This window comes from Aaosphaeria arxii, assembly GCF_010015735.1.
Source record: "Aaosphaeria arxii CBS 175.79 unplaced genomic scaffold BU24scaffold_11, whole genome shotgun sequence".
Classification (NCBI taxonomy): domain Eukaryota; kingdom Fungi; phylum Ascomycota; class Dothideomycetes; order Pleosporales; genus Aaosphaeria; species Aaosphaeria arxii.
In genome coordinates this window covers 926,389-941,010 of record NW_022983484.1, presented here as the reverse complement: position 1 = coordinate 941,010, position 14,622 = coordinate 926,389, and the positions used below count along the sequence as shown (strand labels likewise).

Sequence of the window (14,622 nt, the reverse complement as noted above, 5' to 3'; positions counted from 1 at the left end):
CCAATGCCCACTTCTCATACATCATCTTCCTTCCTTCCTTCTGCCTCAGCCGCCTTTCCGCGTGCCGAAAATGCACTGGCCCGTCTATCGCGGCTCGGAGGGGGGGTGGAGGGGCAGATGTGATGAAACAAAAGAGAATGAGAACCACATATGGGCGAGGATTGCGAGAATTCGTAGACATTGAAGAATTGACATGATAGGGAAATCGAAGAGCACTGCCCTCTGCCACTTAGTTCACAACAGCTGATACTGTAGTATGTGCAAGACTTTCCTTGCACATACACACATGATAGCGTGCGAATGCCGCCGGCTTTGGGCAATTTGCTCCGAACTGGGCTTTACAAAAGAAACAGGACTATTGATGAGATGCACCAACTCACCTCAATTACAGCCATCTTGCTGCTTCCTGAATGGTGACGATGGCGCCTACTGTTTGTACTACGGCTGTTGATATGCATCGAATGTCGCGCGCGCGGAGAAAGAAGGGCCGGAGGTCCGTGGTCTTGCTCGTGATCTATCCCCAAGCGTTAACCTCCACCGACGTCTTTAGGACGTCTATTTCGCTTCGGTACGGCGCGTTTCCTAGGATATTAGGGTTATGACGCCGGCTCGCTCACACACACAATCTCTCTTCCCTCGTAAATCAGGCTGTGTGCGCTGCGGAATCGGATCTGCTCCGCACGTTAATCGGGCCAGGGTCCTGCGGCAAGGAGGATGCAGCAGCAATAACAGCACAATGTGATTTTCGATCGTTGCGAATAATGATTCGCCGGGGAGCTGGTTCTGTTTCTGGACTTTGGTCAGAGCGGGTGTTCGACAAGGCGATGCGATGCGATGCGATGCGTATCTCGACGACGAATATACTCGTATGCGTTGGGAGAGAGGGGATAACAAAAGGACCCTCTACGGTGCAAGGAGAGGAGGGTTATTTAAAAGAGCGACTACTAATTACAGCACGCCGCGACCACGTCTCAGTCGCCCAAGAGCACCTAGTCGGCGGGCCTTCGGTTTTTGAGGCACCGCCCACCCATCCATCTACAATTGTATTCGTAGGTTGGATCCATCCAGCCCAGCGCCGGCGAGTGACGGGCGGCAAGACCGGAGCTGCTTTCCAAGCAGCGATGCCTGTGTCTGTACCGGTATAGTCTCAGGGTCATCAACTAAAACTCCAGACTATGGACTACTCGCTAGGGCAACGGCAGGAGTGTACGCCACACTAAGCAGCTCAGCTGCGAGGGCTCCTTGGAAGTTGGCACAAGCAGGGCTATGTAATCTGCAATAATGCATCCGGGCTCTGAAGCTTGGGGATATTTGAACAGGGCAGATCCCCTGTGCTTGAGCTTCTGGTGTGTGACGACAATTTTTTTCTTCTTCCAAGCAACCTCGTTCAATCACTGTCACGGCACGAAAGGAAGGGAACCGACGAGAAATGGTGACGAGGACGAGGGCGAGGAAGAGGACGACATTGATGATCACAATGGGCCCCTTCGCTTCTCTCCTCTCCTCCCCTCCCCCATTGATGGTCTGAGATGGGAGGCAATAATACTGTAACTGTCTTCTACTTGCAATTCCCCATTAATCTTTTAATAATAATTATTTATTCTTCTTTGGGATGTGGTTAGGAGCGACATGCAGGGTCTCATCAGGCTTGTCAGTTTACGTCACTGCCCGACGCCCGCCCAGGATCCTTTGGCTGTTTTGCTGCAACGCCATTTGGTGGGGTTTGGAGATTTCCGACGATCCTGGCCCTTTTCTGTCTCCCTTCCCAGCTCTACCTCTCCCAAGGCCCAAGGATCATCACCATTCATTAATCATTGACCTTCAGAGCCACCACCGTGTACTCATTACATTCCCCACCTCCTCAAAACATCATGAAATCTTGCCCAACCACAACCGGCAGCCATTTGACGTTTGCAGTCTTTCCTTTGGGCACTCGGCCTTTCGGCGCGGCACATGTTTGTTCCCTGGTGCACATCTATGAACAATCATGAACAAAGAGGCAGTCATCCGCCGCCTCTGTTCTGCGGGTATTTGGCCAGGTGGGGTAGGATGTTAAACAATTCACCATCCACTCATTTGCGTAGTTGTAGCCATTTTCGCGGTCTTAGCCCCGCCCACGTGAAGTAGCCCGCAGGACCGGTTGCTGACTGTACTCACCTAGTGTACCCCTTGAGTCCTCTTTATCGTTGGAACGCAGGGTTTGTTGAACGTGAGGTGTGCCGTCGCACTATGCAGAGTTGGGCAAAGACCGGTGTAGTAATCGACTCGTAAGTACATAGAGTTGCTGTAGGCGCTTCAGGCTATTTGCTCTATCTCCCATACACTATGCCGAAAGCACTTTCTCCCTCCCACATTTCTCGCGTGCTTCGCAACCTGTGATCGTTGCAGGACATTCATTTCTTCTGCATTGGTCGAAGGATCTCTACCGCTGGTGCATCTGCAAAGGTCACCGCCAGAGGTTTCTCAATGCGGAGCCTGAGCCAAGCGTCCCCATCAACCTTTGAAAAGAAATCGTCCCTAAATTGGTCTACCACCCGCGCTGACAACGACTCTAGCGTATCGAAAGTAGATTTGGATATCACCTTTTGCATCAATGTTAGCGTAGTCTGACTGATTATGTAGCTTGCTGCACAAATACCTCAACGAGTATGTCTTCCAATGGGCGGAAAGCGTCTCCCATGCTGTCTGGAGGATTCTCGACTTGCAAATTGACCACGACTGGTTGCTTCCGCTCCCGCTCGTTGGGGTTCACGCCGATGAGACAAGGGATGCGAATGTTCCGTAGGTAGGCCACTTTGGACGTCCATTCGCCATTGAGCGTAGAGTATACCAAGCCAGCGCCATCGCCAAATAACGTGGCCTTAGGGTAGAAAACATCGACCTCGGTCCCAGCAAGGTTGGTCTTCCCAGCCGTTTCCTGTACCTGACCCCAGATTTGCGCGGCAAAGTCCTGGGTGCTCAGATGTCTCGCATTGCCCTCGATTGCAGATCGGATGTCTTTGCTCAAGATTCCATAATGCACAGTGCTGGTATCCAGGCTGTCGGCCTGTGCAGCGGAATCGAATGGCCGTGCGAGCGAGAGCGCAACGCTGATGAGTGCGGGCTGCAGTTTCTCGCGACCCCACACGTCTTTTCCAGCCTTCGCTGTGACCTGAAGATTCTGGACGCAAATCTTGTCGGTGACTTCGCTCTCAGCGAGCTTGGCTTGGAAGAGGGCCTGACGGAGCGGTTTTGGCGACATCGTTAACAGGTGACCAATGGAAACGCAATGACTGAATATCAGTCAGCATCAATGGGGAGGCTTGATCTAGAAATTGTAACGTGCAGGGCTTGCGCGAGACCCAGGTGTCAGTCTTGAAATCCCACTCTGTTGCAGACTTGTGCGAGAGATTTTCCGTGCAAACATTTATTGCATTTTTTTTTATGCCAAACAAATCTCGCATGCAAGGATATGCGTGGGGTCTTCCAATCCCATTGGAGAGGCAATATGACATCATTGATCAAAGTAGACGTGAAGAATAGAATTTGTGGAGCAATACCATCAAATAATGACAAAGGCAAGGAGCTGCAGCACTTACAATCGATTCAATTATGGCAGAGTATGAAGGTTGGAAAAGGATCGAAGACGCCCTTTCAGCCCTAAGCTTCCAGACACAACAATGAAGAGCATAGAGGGGTTGCCCTCGGCGCTATGCTCGATAGGGAAGGGCGGTGGCAGAAACTTCGCCAGCCTTCCAACGGTGGAGGTTTCTAGAAGCTACATCAATTCTCATACTTTATTTCAGACTTCAAGTCCTATCTCCTAGCCGGCACGTCGCAAAAAAGCTAAGAACAAGCTACTGAACCGCCTAACAACCTTCGAAAATAATCCATCACAATGGCTGACGCTCTCAAAGCCGAGGGTAACAAGCTCTTTGCGGAGAAGAAGTTCGCCGAGTCCATGTGAGTTTTGATCACTTTCCCCGCCCCATCACACGATACCTATGACTGACAATGCTCCAACAGCGAGAAGTTCACACAAGCTATCGAGCTCGACCCCTCAAATCATGTGCTTTACTCCAACCGATCTGGTGCTTATGCTTCGTTGAAGGACTACGCCAAAGCACTGGAAGATGCAACAAAGACAACAGAGATCAAGCCCGACTGGTCCAAGGGCTGGGGACGAAAGGGTACCGCGCTCCACGGCAGCGGTGATCTGGGTACGTAAACCCCCCATATCCAATCAATCATAGCAGGATATTAACAAAAAATAGTCGGAGCCACCGATGCATTCGAGGAGGCTCTCAAACTCGACCCAAAGAACGCTCAAGCGCAGTCCGGCCTCAATTCCGTCAAGCGCGCGATCGAACAAGAAGCCCAAGCCGACGGCCTCAGCGGAGACCCCTCTGGCGGACTCGGAGGCATCTTCAACGACCCCAACATGTTCCAGAAGCTCGCTAGCAACCCCAAGACAGCGCCGCTGCTCGCCGACTCCGAATTCATGGCCAAGCTGCAGAGGCTGAAGACCAACCCCAACGATGTCGGTCTCGAGATGCAAGACCCCCGCTTTTTGCAGGTCATGAGCGTGCTTTTGGGAATTGACATGCAGTTCGGTGCTCCCCCAGGCGCCGACCAGCAGGGTGGCAGTGCACGGGAGGCTGAGGAAGATGTCGAGATGCCAGATGCAAGGCCACCACCAAAGTACGAGGAGGCCAAGAAGGAGCCTGAGCCCGTTCCCGAGCCGGAGGAAGAGACAGAGGAGGCCAAGGCAGCAAAGGAGGCCAAGGCCAAGGGTGACGAGGAGAAGAAGAAGGGAACAGAATTCTACAAGAAGAGGCAATTTGACCAGGCTATTGAACACTACACCAAGGCATGGGAGCTTCATAAGGATATCACATACCTGACCAACTTGGGAGCCGCCAAGTTCGAGAAGGGTGATTACGAGGGCGCAATCAAGGCTTGCCAGGAGGCAGTCGAATACGGCCGTGAGATTCTTGCTGACTTCAAGATGATCGCTAAGGCTTTTGCACGTATCGGTACCTCATACGAGAAGCTTGGAGATCTTACAAACGCCATTCTCTACTACCAGAAGGCCCAAACTGAGCACCGGACACCCGAGGTTCTCGCCAAGCTCCGCGCCGCTGAGAAGGCGAAGATCACGGCAGAGAAGAATGCATACATCAGCCCCGAAGAAGCCGAGAAGGCTCGCGAGCTCGGAAATGCCAAGTTCAAGGCTGCAGATTGGCCAGCTGCTGTCGAAGCTTACTCCGAGATGATCAAGCGTGCGCCTGAGGATCCACGAGGCTACTCTAACCGCGCTGCTTGCTTCATCAAGCTTTTGACCTTCCCTTCTGCCGTTGCTGACTGCGACGAGGCCATCAAGCGTGATCCCAAGTTCATCCGAGCCTACTTGCGCAAAGCACAAGCTTACTTCGCCATGCGCGAGTACAGCAAGTGTATCGACACCTGCGCCGAGGCAAGCGAGCACGACGAGGGCGGTAAGAATGCTCGTGAGATCCAGCAACAGGAACAGAAGGCTATGGAGGCCCAGTTCTCTGCACGTGAGGGCGAGACCGAGGAGGAGACCATGGAGCGAATCCAGCGTGACCCAGAGGTAAGCCTAAGAACCGACAGATCGTTTTGTCCAGACACTAACTTCCCCAGATCGTCAGCATTCTCCAGGATCCCATCATGCAGAGCATCCTCCAGCAAGCCAAGGAGAACCCGGCCGCTCTGCAGGAACATCTCAAGAACGCATCGATCCGACAAAAGGTGCAGAAGTTGGTAGCAGCTGGTGTGATCCGAATGGGCCGATGAGCAGTTTCCGACAACCACGCCCAAGCATACCCATACTAGGATGACGGGCGTAAGCGTATTTCAATATAAAAAGGTTGACAATATCAGCTGTTTGGGAAATACTCGCTAGTGTACTTATGTCAGTTTTCTTCTCTATCTGCATAGCGCGTAGATTGCAATGATACACTTCATGACAAAAGACCTGACCATCATTGATTGCTCAAATTCGGAAACTGGGTCCTAGACAGGCACCACTCCCCGATGCGACATCATTATATGCCCATTACATATCCCATGCGCTCCCGTAGATGATTGCTCTGACCACCAAGTATATCAAGATTCATCTATATTTACTTCATGATATCCTCATTGCAAGTCCTTTAAACTCCTCTTTCTCTTCTCGGAGCATTATTGGAGGTTTGGTCCAAGCTGTCATAGTCGCAGCGAAGGAACAATGTCCATATTGCAACTTGTGTTTTTCTGTGAGACCTCAAATATTGAATCAAGGCTAATTACAGTATTTAATTCTGCCAACTACAATGCCAAAATATATTTTCCATGGCGCCGCTATCGTGAAGTAGAAATATTTGAGTCGTGTATATTAATTCAACGAAGAGATGAATGAGCTGATTGTGGAGACTGTTACGCCCAAAAGAATGCATGTACTGTACGTAATTGCAAGAAAACACCTCACGCCATCCATGCTTAATTCATCTGCACATTAAATTGTACGCAGCTCCGTACTGCTCGCTTCGAGATGACACGCAGATCAATCGTATCCCAGCTTGCGACTCTCGGCGAAACACAGCATGTGTTCGCGATTCAGAACGGGGGGGCATGACGTCCAATTTAGCCAATCATGAGCCAAGTTCGTCGATATGTCACCGCTAGCCTTATCGATTAACGTCCATCGTGCCTCAGAATTCCGACCTCGAAACATCCCGCCACCTGCGGGAATTTGTTAAATAGGTAGACATGCGCCAACACGGTCCATCTCATGAAATCTCCTATTGGAACCCAAGACTCTCTGGACACAATAATCTCGACAAATGGTGAACAATGAGTGCCTCACCAGCATCGTCAGCAAGCTCCGGGTTCAATAATCTTGCCCCGAGGCGGAAACGGGTCACCGCTGAACACACCTTGAACCGTGTTCGTGAGAATCAACGAAGACATCGCGCCCGAAGAAAGGACCACATCGCCACGCTGGAGCAAAAGCTAGCTGAAACGGAGAAGCAACTCGAAGAGGCGAGGGAAGAGATCGCGAGGCTACGTTCAGAGAGGGAAACCACGCAAGCACAGGGTCAGTCTCAATGGAATGTCGGACTCATATTCCAAGAAGGCACCCTCGGAGCTACAGCGAACCAACAAAATGACACGCAAGAGATATCCAACGAGTTAAGAGGAGTCCTCACAAGACGACCAAACACCACCACAACCACCGAAAATATTCCCAACCCCCTAGCACCCTCCCCATCCATCGCCATCGTTGCCAACATCGCCAACCCCCCTGGCCCTCCACCATGCTGCCTCGACGAAACCTCCTCCATACCCCCAACCGCGGACGAAATCCCCGACCCCAACGACCCAGAGTGCCGATCCTGCAAGACGCGGCCCGCGCCCGCGCCTACGGAAAGCACCACCCTCTGCAGCCAAGCGTACGTGCTCATCGCGCAGCAAAACTTCCGCGGCATCGACGCCCCCACGATCCGCAAGTGGCTGTTCCAGGGGTTCCGGCGCGCGCGAAGAAAGGGAGAGGGCTGCAGCATTGAGAATACGGCGCTGATGAGCCTGCTGGATTTCATCAGTGGGTGCGAGGAGAGGGTCGGTGTGCCGTGTGGGCATCAGCAGAGTGGGGGTTTGGATGAGCCTCATGACCATTTGTTTGGGCTGTGAGGGCCTTGGTTGTTAGGCGCCGTGTACTGTTTCTATATACCCATTAGTGAATTGTATCTTCTTTTCCTTTAAGTTCTCTTTGAGCTGTGTTTGGCGATTTTCTTGTAGTTTCTTGGAACCAACTTCAATACAGTCATTGACAACAATCACCGACTAGTCCAGGAAACCATCGGATTGAGTTGAGTGCTCAACATATCCCTGTAGGATGATTAGCACCTGCCTTCCAAATAATGCTGAACACCCGATTGCACAAATCTTGCATGAACCTCTTGCCAATGAGCGGCAAGTTGCTGTTACGGCCGTGAAGTTGAGTACGAGCAATCTGAAGAGCCAGCAAACAGTTGTTGCAGTGAAGTCAGAACGAGGCTACAAGTATAGAGCATGGGCGCCCGGTACCTAGAGATTGTTTCCTTGTCCTCTCTCGCGCGCCATGGTGTCTGCGATGTTGAGTGGGTAGCGCTGTTCTATGACCTGTATTGGGTGTTCGCTAGATTTATTACACAAACTGTTATTGTAGATTACCCTGACATACGTAGAGCCTGAATGGAGTCTAGAGGGATTATTTGGAGCGTTCTTGGACCTCCTTTATTTACGTTGGATCGGTTTGTATGGCTATCTAGTCGTTCACTCACAATTGTCTGTCCGACCTGATCTGGGGCAACCTGACACTGTATCGCCATTGAGAGTCTCCCAGTGATGTAGACCTGAATCCAGAATACCTTAAGGCAATAATCGGGCACAATGGGCACCTACCGTGTATCTCAATGAAAAGCGGGAACAAGAGTGCACAGATGTGAATAGATTGCACTTTACTTTCTAAACATACATGCAGTCTTGTATTATCTTTACTGGCACAATGATGCTGAATTGTTCAAGACAGTGTAGGTGCCTGCCTAGGTAGGCTATGCTGCCTACTTTATCTGTTGGCATAACTGAAGTGAAGGCGCTTTTGGTCCTAGCGCACTCTCATTATATCCTCTCCTCTCTTCTCTCTCTTCTCTCGCTACAACACTCCGCTCGCCTGTACGAGATTACTCGTACAATATCTTCTTTCCTGTCTTTCGACACGAAAACAAAGCTTCCTTTTAGCTTTCTGCTAAAAAACTCTTCTTCAATGAAACTGTGCTGTGCCGACCCGCACATTGACACATCATCGTCAGCATCTTGAAGAGAACGTCCGAGCAGCAAATGGCGGGCGCTACAAATATCCGACAAGAAATGGGTGGGAGGAGCAAGCGCATGCCACCAAAGGACCCTGCAGGGCCTTTACCCAAGTATGTGTTTCCCCATCTCCTCAGAGGAAGTTGTGTCCCTTTACTGTGTGGTCACTTCACACTGTCATGACTGCTGCTAACCATGACTTTAGAGAATGATCCCGCAAGTCGGGTCGATACTTTGATATAAAAAGTGTCTTCCAGATTATTCCGTCAAAAGGTCTTTCAAGCATCGTCGCCACCCCTGCGGAGCCAGAAGTGCCAGCTATCCTGCAATCTCGCTCGCAAGACAAGTCAAATGTAAAGCGCCGCAGGCTGAATCGTTTGCTGCCATCATTTTCCCATCCCCCCATGTTGGGCTTCCTGGAGCTTGTCTCCAGTATGGTAATTGCCCTTGTGGCACACTGCAACTGTTCAGCGAACATAAGTTTCTTTCCGAAGCGCTCTGCCGCTTCTGGACCCCAACCGGTGCCGTGGAGCACACAGAGAACCACTGCCTACAGCAGAGCCGATAATTATGTTCTCGGGGCCTCGAGCCCTTCTTCAGAACAATCCCCTCCCGAGACTGCCACGATCAAAGAATTGTTCCCAAATGCTTTCACCAAAGGGTGTAAGCAAAACAACAGAATGATGACGTGAAAATCCAAGAGGAGGAAGATGGAAAAGGGGAGGGCGAAGAGAAGCCCCGGCCCTCTCCCTGGAGAAGCTTGAAAACGACCCGACGTCGCCTGGATTCAAACGAATGCCCCAGGGCTCCTTCAAAGATTACATGAACCGACGTCCTCACGAATCCCGCTACTGCTCGACCCGCTTTCGCTAGCCCATGAAGACATTTAGTCTCGGGCTATTATCATAATATCTCGGATTTTGAATCATCAGAGACTGTCGGTATGGGAGGAAACAACTAGATGAGAGGGGAAGTTGATGTTGGGAGCCAATGATTATATTAGGGCATTTAATCAGTCACTAAAATCCCAAGCATTCAGTCCTTTTTCCCGCATCTTTCTGTACCAATCCTTCACATAGCTCAAGCCCACATGTGGACCGTAGGGATTTTTCTCCCACTGTGGTCGCGGTGCCGGTAGTCCAGTCTCTTCCTCACACCTTGCCATCAATTCAACCATGCTGCCACCACGGTCGTAGTCCAGCTTCTTGCTGTAATCTGTGCTTTTTCTGTCTTCTCTCATCTTCTGCCGCAGCTCGTTCGTTGCGCCCTCATTCACGGTGAAATCGCCTGGTCGAACAACCACGCCGTAGTTGTTTGCCGCGCCTGCAAATGTTACAAGTTTACGATGAACCTCCGACGCTACAATCTGCGCAGGCCGTGTGAGAGGGTCGCCGAGGCCGCCGCCGCCCCAGGTAATCCATTCAAGAACATCGCCTGGAATCGTTAGCAAAGGTGTCGGAACCCAGAATAATTGTTGGTACATACCAGGGTGAACGTAGATATGATCCTGCTTGCTCTGCAGCAATTCCTTATTATCTCCCTCCTTCTCTGTTCCGTATGAATTGTTCTTGTAGAGTATTTTCTTACTCCGGGACCCGGGACTGCCACCGTTGACCCCCCATGGTTTGACAAACCACCTGTCGTCATGTATGCTCACCTCCCCTTCGCTCAAGAAACGATAGAGTGTTCTTTGTGCGTTACCTCCTCGGTAGTATCCAGCGCCTCCAGAGTCAGGCAATGCCTGATTCGCCTCGATAATGAGCGGAAAATATAGTTCAATGTTCTCTGTGGGAATCGATTTGATCGCAGGGAACAAGCAGTGGCAGTCTGGGCCGTCGCCAATCGGACGAGCCGGTACGCCGCCGAATCCAATTTGATAGAGAAGAAACCATTCGCCGTTCGGCTTGAAGCCGGAGTAGAAGAGATGAGGAGAGTCAGAGAAACCAGCCGCGCACCGGTACGCGGGGTTCCTCTGCCCGAATAGCGCTTGCATTACATCCATGACTCGGCCTAGTAGATGCGTTCGACAGCTCACTGCTGCCGGGCGGACGGGTCGGAGGATAGTGCCGGAGGGAATACGGATGTCGATGAGGTCGTGGAACCCGTCATTGACGACGCAGTGGGGATCGTAGACTGCAAGGAGGTAGTAGCCGATGAACATCTTGAACATCGTGACGGAAAGGTAGAAGTTCATGGACGTGTTAGACTGGGGAGATGTGCCGTCCCAGTCGAAGACGAGCTTGTCGCCCTGCTTCTGCATCGCGCATGATATCGCATATGGCCCAATGCCATGGCCATCGTCGTCGATGAAGTCGGTAAAGCTTGACTTCTCGGTACCGATCTTCTCGTCTATGATCGTCTTAATCGCCCTCCGATTTTGTAGTAGGAGATCATCCGTTGCCGCTTCGTACACCTCCAGTCCATATCGATCGCATAGCTCACAGACGCGGGCTGCGGCGGTTCTGCAAGCTGCAACAAGGGCAATTAGGTCGCTCTGAAACCACTCTGGCTGACGGGAGTTCCGGAAGAACACGCTGGCGAGTGCCTCGTTGTATACGCCCTTAGCGTAAAGCTTCACGATTGGTATTTGCAGGCCATCTTCGTAGATTGTCCGGGCATTTATACTCATTGATCCTGGAACCTTACCTTGGATATCGGTCAAATGTCCAAAGTTGGCGGCCCACCCAACCAGTTCATGGTTGAAGTGAATTGGCAGCAGTACAATAACGTCGTTTAAATGCGAAACTGCACCGTCAATTTGATAAACATCGTTCGTGACAAACACGTCCCCCTCCTCAACTGTGCCAGACCAACCGTTCAAGAACTGGGTGATGAAGCTGCCAAATTGACCAACAAGCATTTGACCTCGCGTGTTCGTGATAACGTTGAACTCATCCTGCTGTTCACGAATAGCAGGTGACATGGCGCAGCGGAGCATGAGCGTGTCCATTTCGCGGCGGATAGATTGCAGGGCAGACGAGATGAGAGTCGAGATCAAAGGCTGCTCTCTGATCAATTGCTGCGCGGATTCCCGAGTGTGAACAGCACTGTCTTCCGTTTTCTTCTCGGCAGGCCAGATCAAGATGTTGCCCATGGAGTCAATCTCGCCGATGTAGCCAGGCAAGATGAGAGTGTTTGAATCCATCTCGGTAATTACAGCTGGTCCGGGAATCTTAATACCAGCTTTCGTGAGCTTACTCCGATCCCAGAAGATTGCCTCGACTTTGTTTCCTTCATGTGTTATGTCGCGCTTCATCACTATGGCATCCTCTGGTGGCGTGGTACCGTCGGCCGTTTCGATCGATTTGATAGCGACTTCCTCCGAGGCGTCCAAGGCCTTTACACGCATTCGCATCGTTTCCAGTTCGGCGTCCTCGAGTGAGAAACCAAATTGCTGGTGGTGCATTTTCGAGAATTGTTCGCGTAGAGCTTTAAGCAAGCTAGGTGTGTTGTGCAAGTCTTCTTCGGCGAAATCGACAGTCTGCAAACCCGGTTAACTTCCTCAGGGGCCATCTGCTCAGCGCAGTATCTTACCAATGTCATTGCCTGTCCCTTATACCTCATATCGGTCTGATACTGGATCTTGAGGTTGGCACTCTCATGGAGGGCAGCCTTCATGGTCTTGATACAATTTTCCTTAAGCTCCCCTAGCGTAGATGTAAGATCGTCTGTTGTAATATTTGAAAACAATTTAATATAAGTGCAAGACTGCTCGTGTGACATTTTAGTAGTTGCATCTCCTTGTGCACATAGGATACCTGGACTTGGGGGCACAATGACAGGCCATGATCCAAGAAGCTTTCCGAGGGCATTGGCGTGTAGAGGACCAGCGCCACCGAAGGCAACAAGAGCAAAATTGCGTGGGTCGAAACCCTGTTCGATAGATACGAGGCGCAGGGCGCCATGCATAGCTTCGTTCACGAGGTCAATGATGCCTTCTGCAGCGGCAGTGACCCCCATGCCCATCTGCTTCGCTATTGATTCAACAGCCGCAGCAGAGGCCGCAACGTCAAGCTCGAAGGAGCCACCGAGAAGCTGTGAAGGCAGGTAGCCGAGAACAAGATTTGCATCAGTTACGGTAGCCTGTGAGCCTCCTTTGCCATATGCCGCAGGGCCTGGGTTTGCGCCGCTGGATTCTGGTCCGACGCGGAGTTGCTTCGTAAAGTCGTTGTAGATGGCGATAGAGCCGCCGCCAGCACCAACGGTTCGAACATCGACGGAAGGTGCCTTAACGGCCAGGGGTCCAATATTGGTCTCACGGCGAATGATAACATCTGAACCTGAGAGTAATGCACAGTCCGTACTTGTTCCTCCCATGTCTAACGTGATTAAATTCTTGTAGGGAGTGTTCTTCGCAACCAGGTGCGATACACCCTTCACACCACCAGCTGGCCCGCTCATCAAGATATGCACCGGTAGCTCGCCAGCGAGGTCAACCGATGTCAGATCCCCATCCGACTTCAAGATTCGTATCGTTTCCGTTTCCTCGGCAAGCTTTGTCTGGAGATTGTGCATATATCGCTTCACGACAGGCTTGACGATCGCATTCGCCGTAGTAGTCACTGTTCGCTCGTATTCTTGGATTTCGGGGAGCACATCTGTCGAGGTGACAATCTCGACATCGGGACCGAATTCGTCTCGCAAGATGTCTCTGATTTGAGTTTCATGGATGTTGTTGCTGAAGGAATTGAGTAGAGATACAGAAATAGCCTCAGGTTCCTGCCTCTTCAGATCTACCAGACTTTCCCGGAGCGCCTTCTCGTCCAATTTCTTGAAAACATCCCCACCAATGGTGACGCGCTCCACGGCCTCAACGGTTCGTTCCAGCGGCACAATTGGCTCTGGTTGAACGTAGTTTATCCATGCTCCTAGCCCTCCAGGTATTTGACTCCTCCTGACTGTCAGGATATCCTTGTGTCCTGCTGTTACGACTAGCCCAGCCTTTGCACCCTTCCCCTCTAGTATCGCATTCGTTCCGGTTGTTGTACCATGGTGGATATACTCGAACTTGCCGTCCCAATTGTATTTTTCCTTCAGAATTCTACGTGCCTTGGTGACACCTTCTTGTACGCCTATTGATTGATCGGTAGTATCGGTGAGGACTTTGACGCGGACCGTTTCGCCCTCTGGCGTAATTACGCAGATATCTGTGAAAGTTCTGTATTAGGCAACCCGTCAGCATAGCTCAGTCAAGGAACTCGCCCAGCAGGCGCTGGAATGCGGCGGACTTCTTCAACGTACCCTCCAACATCTACACCAAGCCTGTATCCAGGAGCCATTGTCGAAGTCGACAACGTCTTGCGCTCAGGATGTGGTCGCAGAGGCGAATTATCAGAGCGTGTACCTATGACGGAGGTCACCACAAATAGTTCCGCAGCGGCGCGCCAGAGCTTTAAGGTTCATGTCATCGGCCGCCAGATTAGCTTCCGGGAGCAGCGGAGCAGGGCCGACGTGCCACCGACCCACAAGTTCGAACTGCTCATCCTTTCTTTCGAGGTTTGTCTGAGATCGCTTGCTGACATCCGGACCGGTCGAGCGGGGTTGTATTGGTTTAGCAAGCTACAGAGATCAGGAAATAGTAATGCTATCGCTGACAGCTGATAGCGAGGCTGTTTTTTCTAGTCGAACGCTTACCAGGGATTGCGGGGTTGATAAGCCATGGTTGCACGCGGGATCGTATTCGCTAGCTGCCATTCGCGCAGACGCAGACCCTAGACACGCTGCCTTGTAGACACCCGAGCTGGCTTAGGCGTTGTTGTCAAACAAGCAGTTTTTATACCCCTTTTGGCC

The 14,622-nt window shown here is 51.4% G+C and overlaps 4 protein-coding genes across 4 annotated transcripts; 2 read left to right on the top strand and 2 right to left on the bottom strand.

Annotated features, from left to right (window-relative positions):
* Positions 1-2,221: 2,221 nt before the first annotated feature.
* On the bottom strand, positions 2,222-3,622 carry BU24DRAFT_427697 (uncharacterized protein). Its single transcript, XM_033529280.1, has 3 exons — positions 3,579-3,622; positions 2,639-3,272; positions 2,222-2,582 (listed from the first exon to the last, which is right to left on the bottom strand). Exons 2-3 carry the CDS (start codon positions 3,239-3,241, stop codon positions 2,394-2,396), a joined length of 792 nt encoding a protein of 263 aa, XP_033378923.1. The 5' UTR covers positions 3,242-3,272; positions 3,579-3,622; the 3' UTR covers positions 2,222-2,393.
* A 615-nt stretch (positions 3,623-4,237) lies between these two features.
* BU24DRAFT_61046 (TPR-like protein) lies at positions 4,238-5,925 on the top strand. Its single transcript, XM_033534465.1, has one exon. The coding sequence runs from the start codon at positions 4,421-4,423 to the stop codon at positions 5,765-5,767; it is 1,347 nt and encodes a 448-aa protein (XP_033378922.1). The 5' UTR covers positions 4,238-4,420; the 3' UTR covers positions 5,768-5,925.
* Positions 5,926-6,538: 613 nt separating this feature from the next.
* Positions 6,539-7,886, top strand: BU24DRAFT_427695 (uncharacterized protein). Its single transcript, XM_033529279.1, has one exon. It carries the CDS (start codon positions 6,835-6,837, stop codon positions 7,669-7,671), a length of 837 nt encoding a protein of 278 aa, XP_033378921.1. The 5' UTR covers positions 6,539-6,834; the 3' UTR covers positions 7,672-7,886.
* A 1,948-nt stretch (positions 7,887-9,834) lies between these two features.
* BU24DRAFT_444476 (uncharacterized protein) lies at positions 9,835-14,441 on the bottom strand. Its single transcript, XM_033530639.1, has 4 exons — positions 14,074-14,441; positions 12,367-13,990; positions 10,318-12,313; positions 9,835-10,266 (listed from the first exon to the last, which is right to left on the bottom strand). Exons 1-4 carry the CDS (start codon positions 14,109-14,111, stop codon positions 9,845-9,847), a joined length of 4,080 nt encoding a protein of 1,359 aa, XP_033378920.1. The 5' UTR covers positions 14,112-14,441; the 3' UTR covers positions 9,835-9,844.
* Between the last annotated feature and the right edge of the window lie 181 nt (positions 14,442-14,622).

Coding starts and splice junctions, on each gene's coding strand:
- BU24DRAFT_61046 (XM_033534465.1), top strand. CDS start 4,421: ATGTTCCAGAAGCTCGCTAGCAACCCCAAGACAGCGCCGCTGCTCGCC.
- BU24DRAFT_427697 (XM_033529280.1), bottom strand. CDS start 3,241: ATGTCGCCAAAACCGCTCCGTCAGGCCCTCTTCCAAGCCAAGCTCGCT. Junction 2,583..2,638: donor TGGAAGACATACTCGTTGAG/GTATTTGTGCAG, acceptor TTGATGCAAAAG/GTGATATCCAAATCTACTTT.
- BU24DRAFT_427695 (XM_033529279.1), top strand. CDS start 6,835: ATGAGTGCCTCACCAGCATCGTCAGCAAGCTCCGGGTTCAATAATCTT.
- BU24DRAFT_444476 (XM_033530639.1), bottom strand. CDS start 14,111: ATGGCTCCTGGATACAGGCTTGGTGTAGATGTTGGAGG. Junction 12,314..12,366: donor AGGGACAGGCAATGACATTG/GTAAGATACTGC, acceptor CCGGGTTTGCAG/ACTGTCGATTTCGCCGAAGA. Junction 10,267..10,317: donor TCATATCTACGTTCACCCTG/GTATGTACCAAC, acceptor TAACGATTCCAG/GCGATGTTCTTGAATGGATT.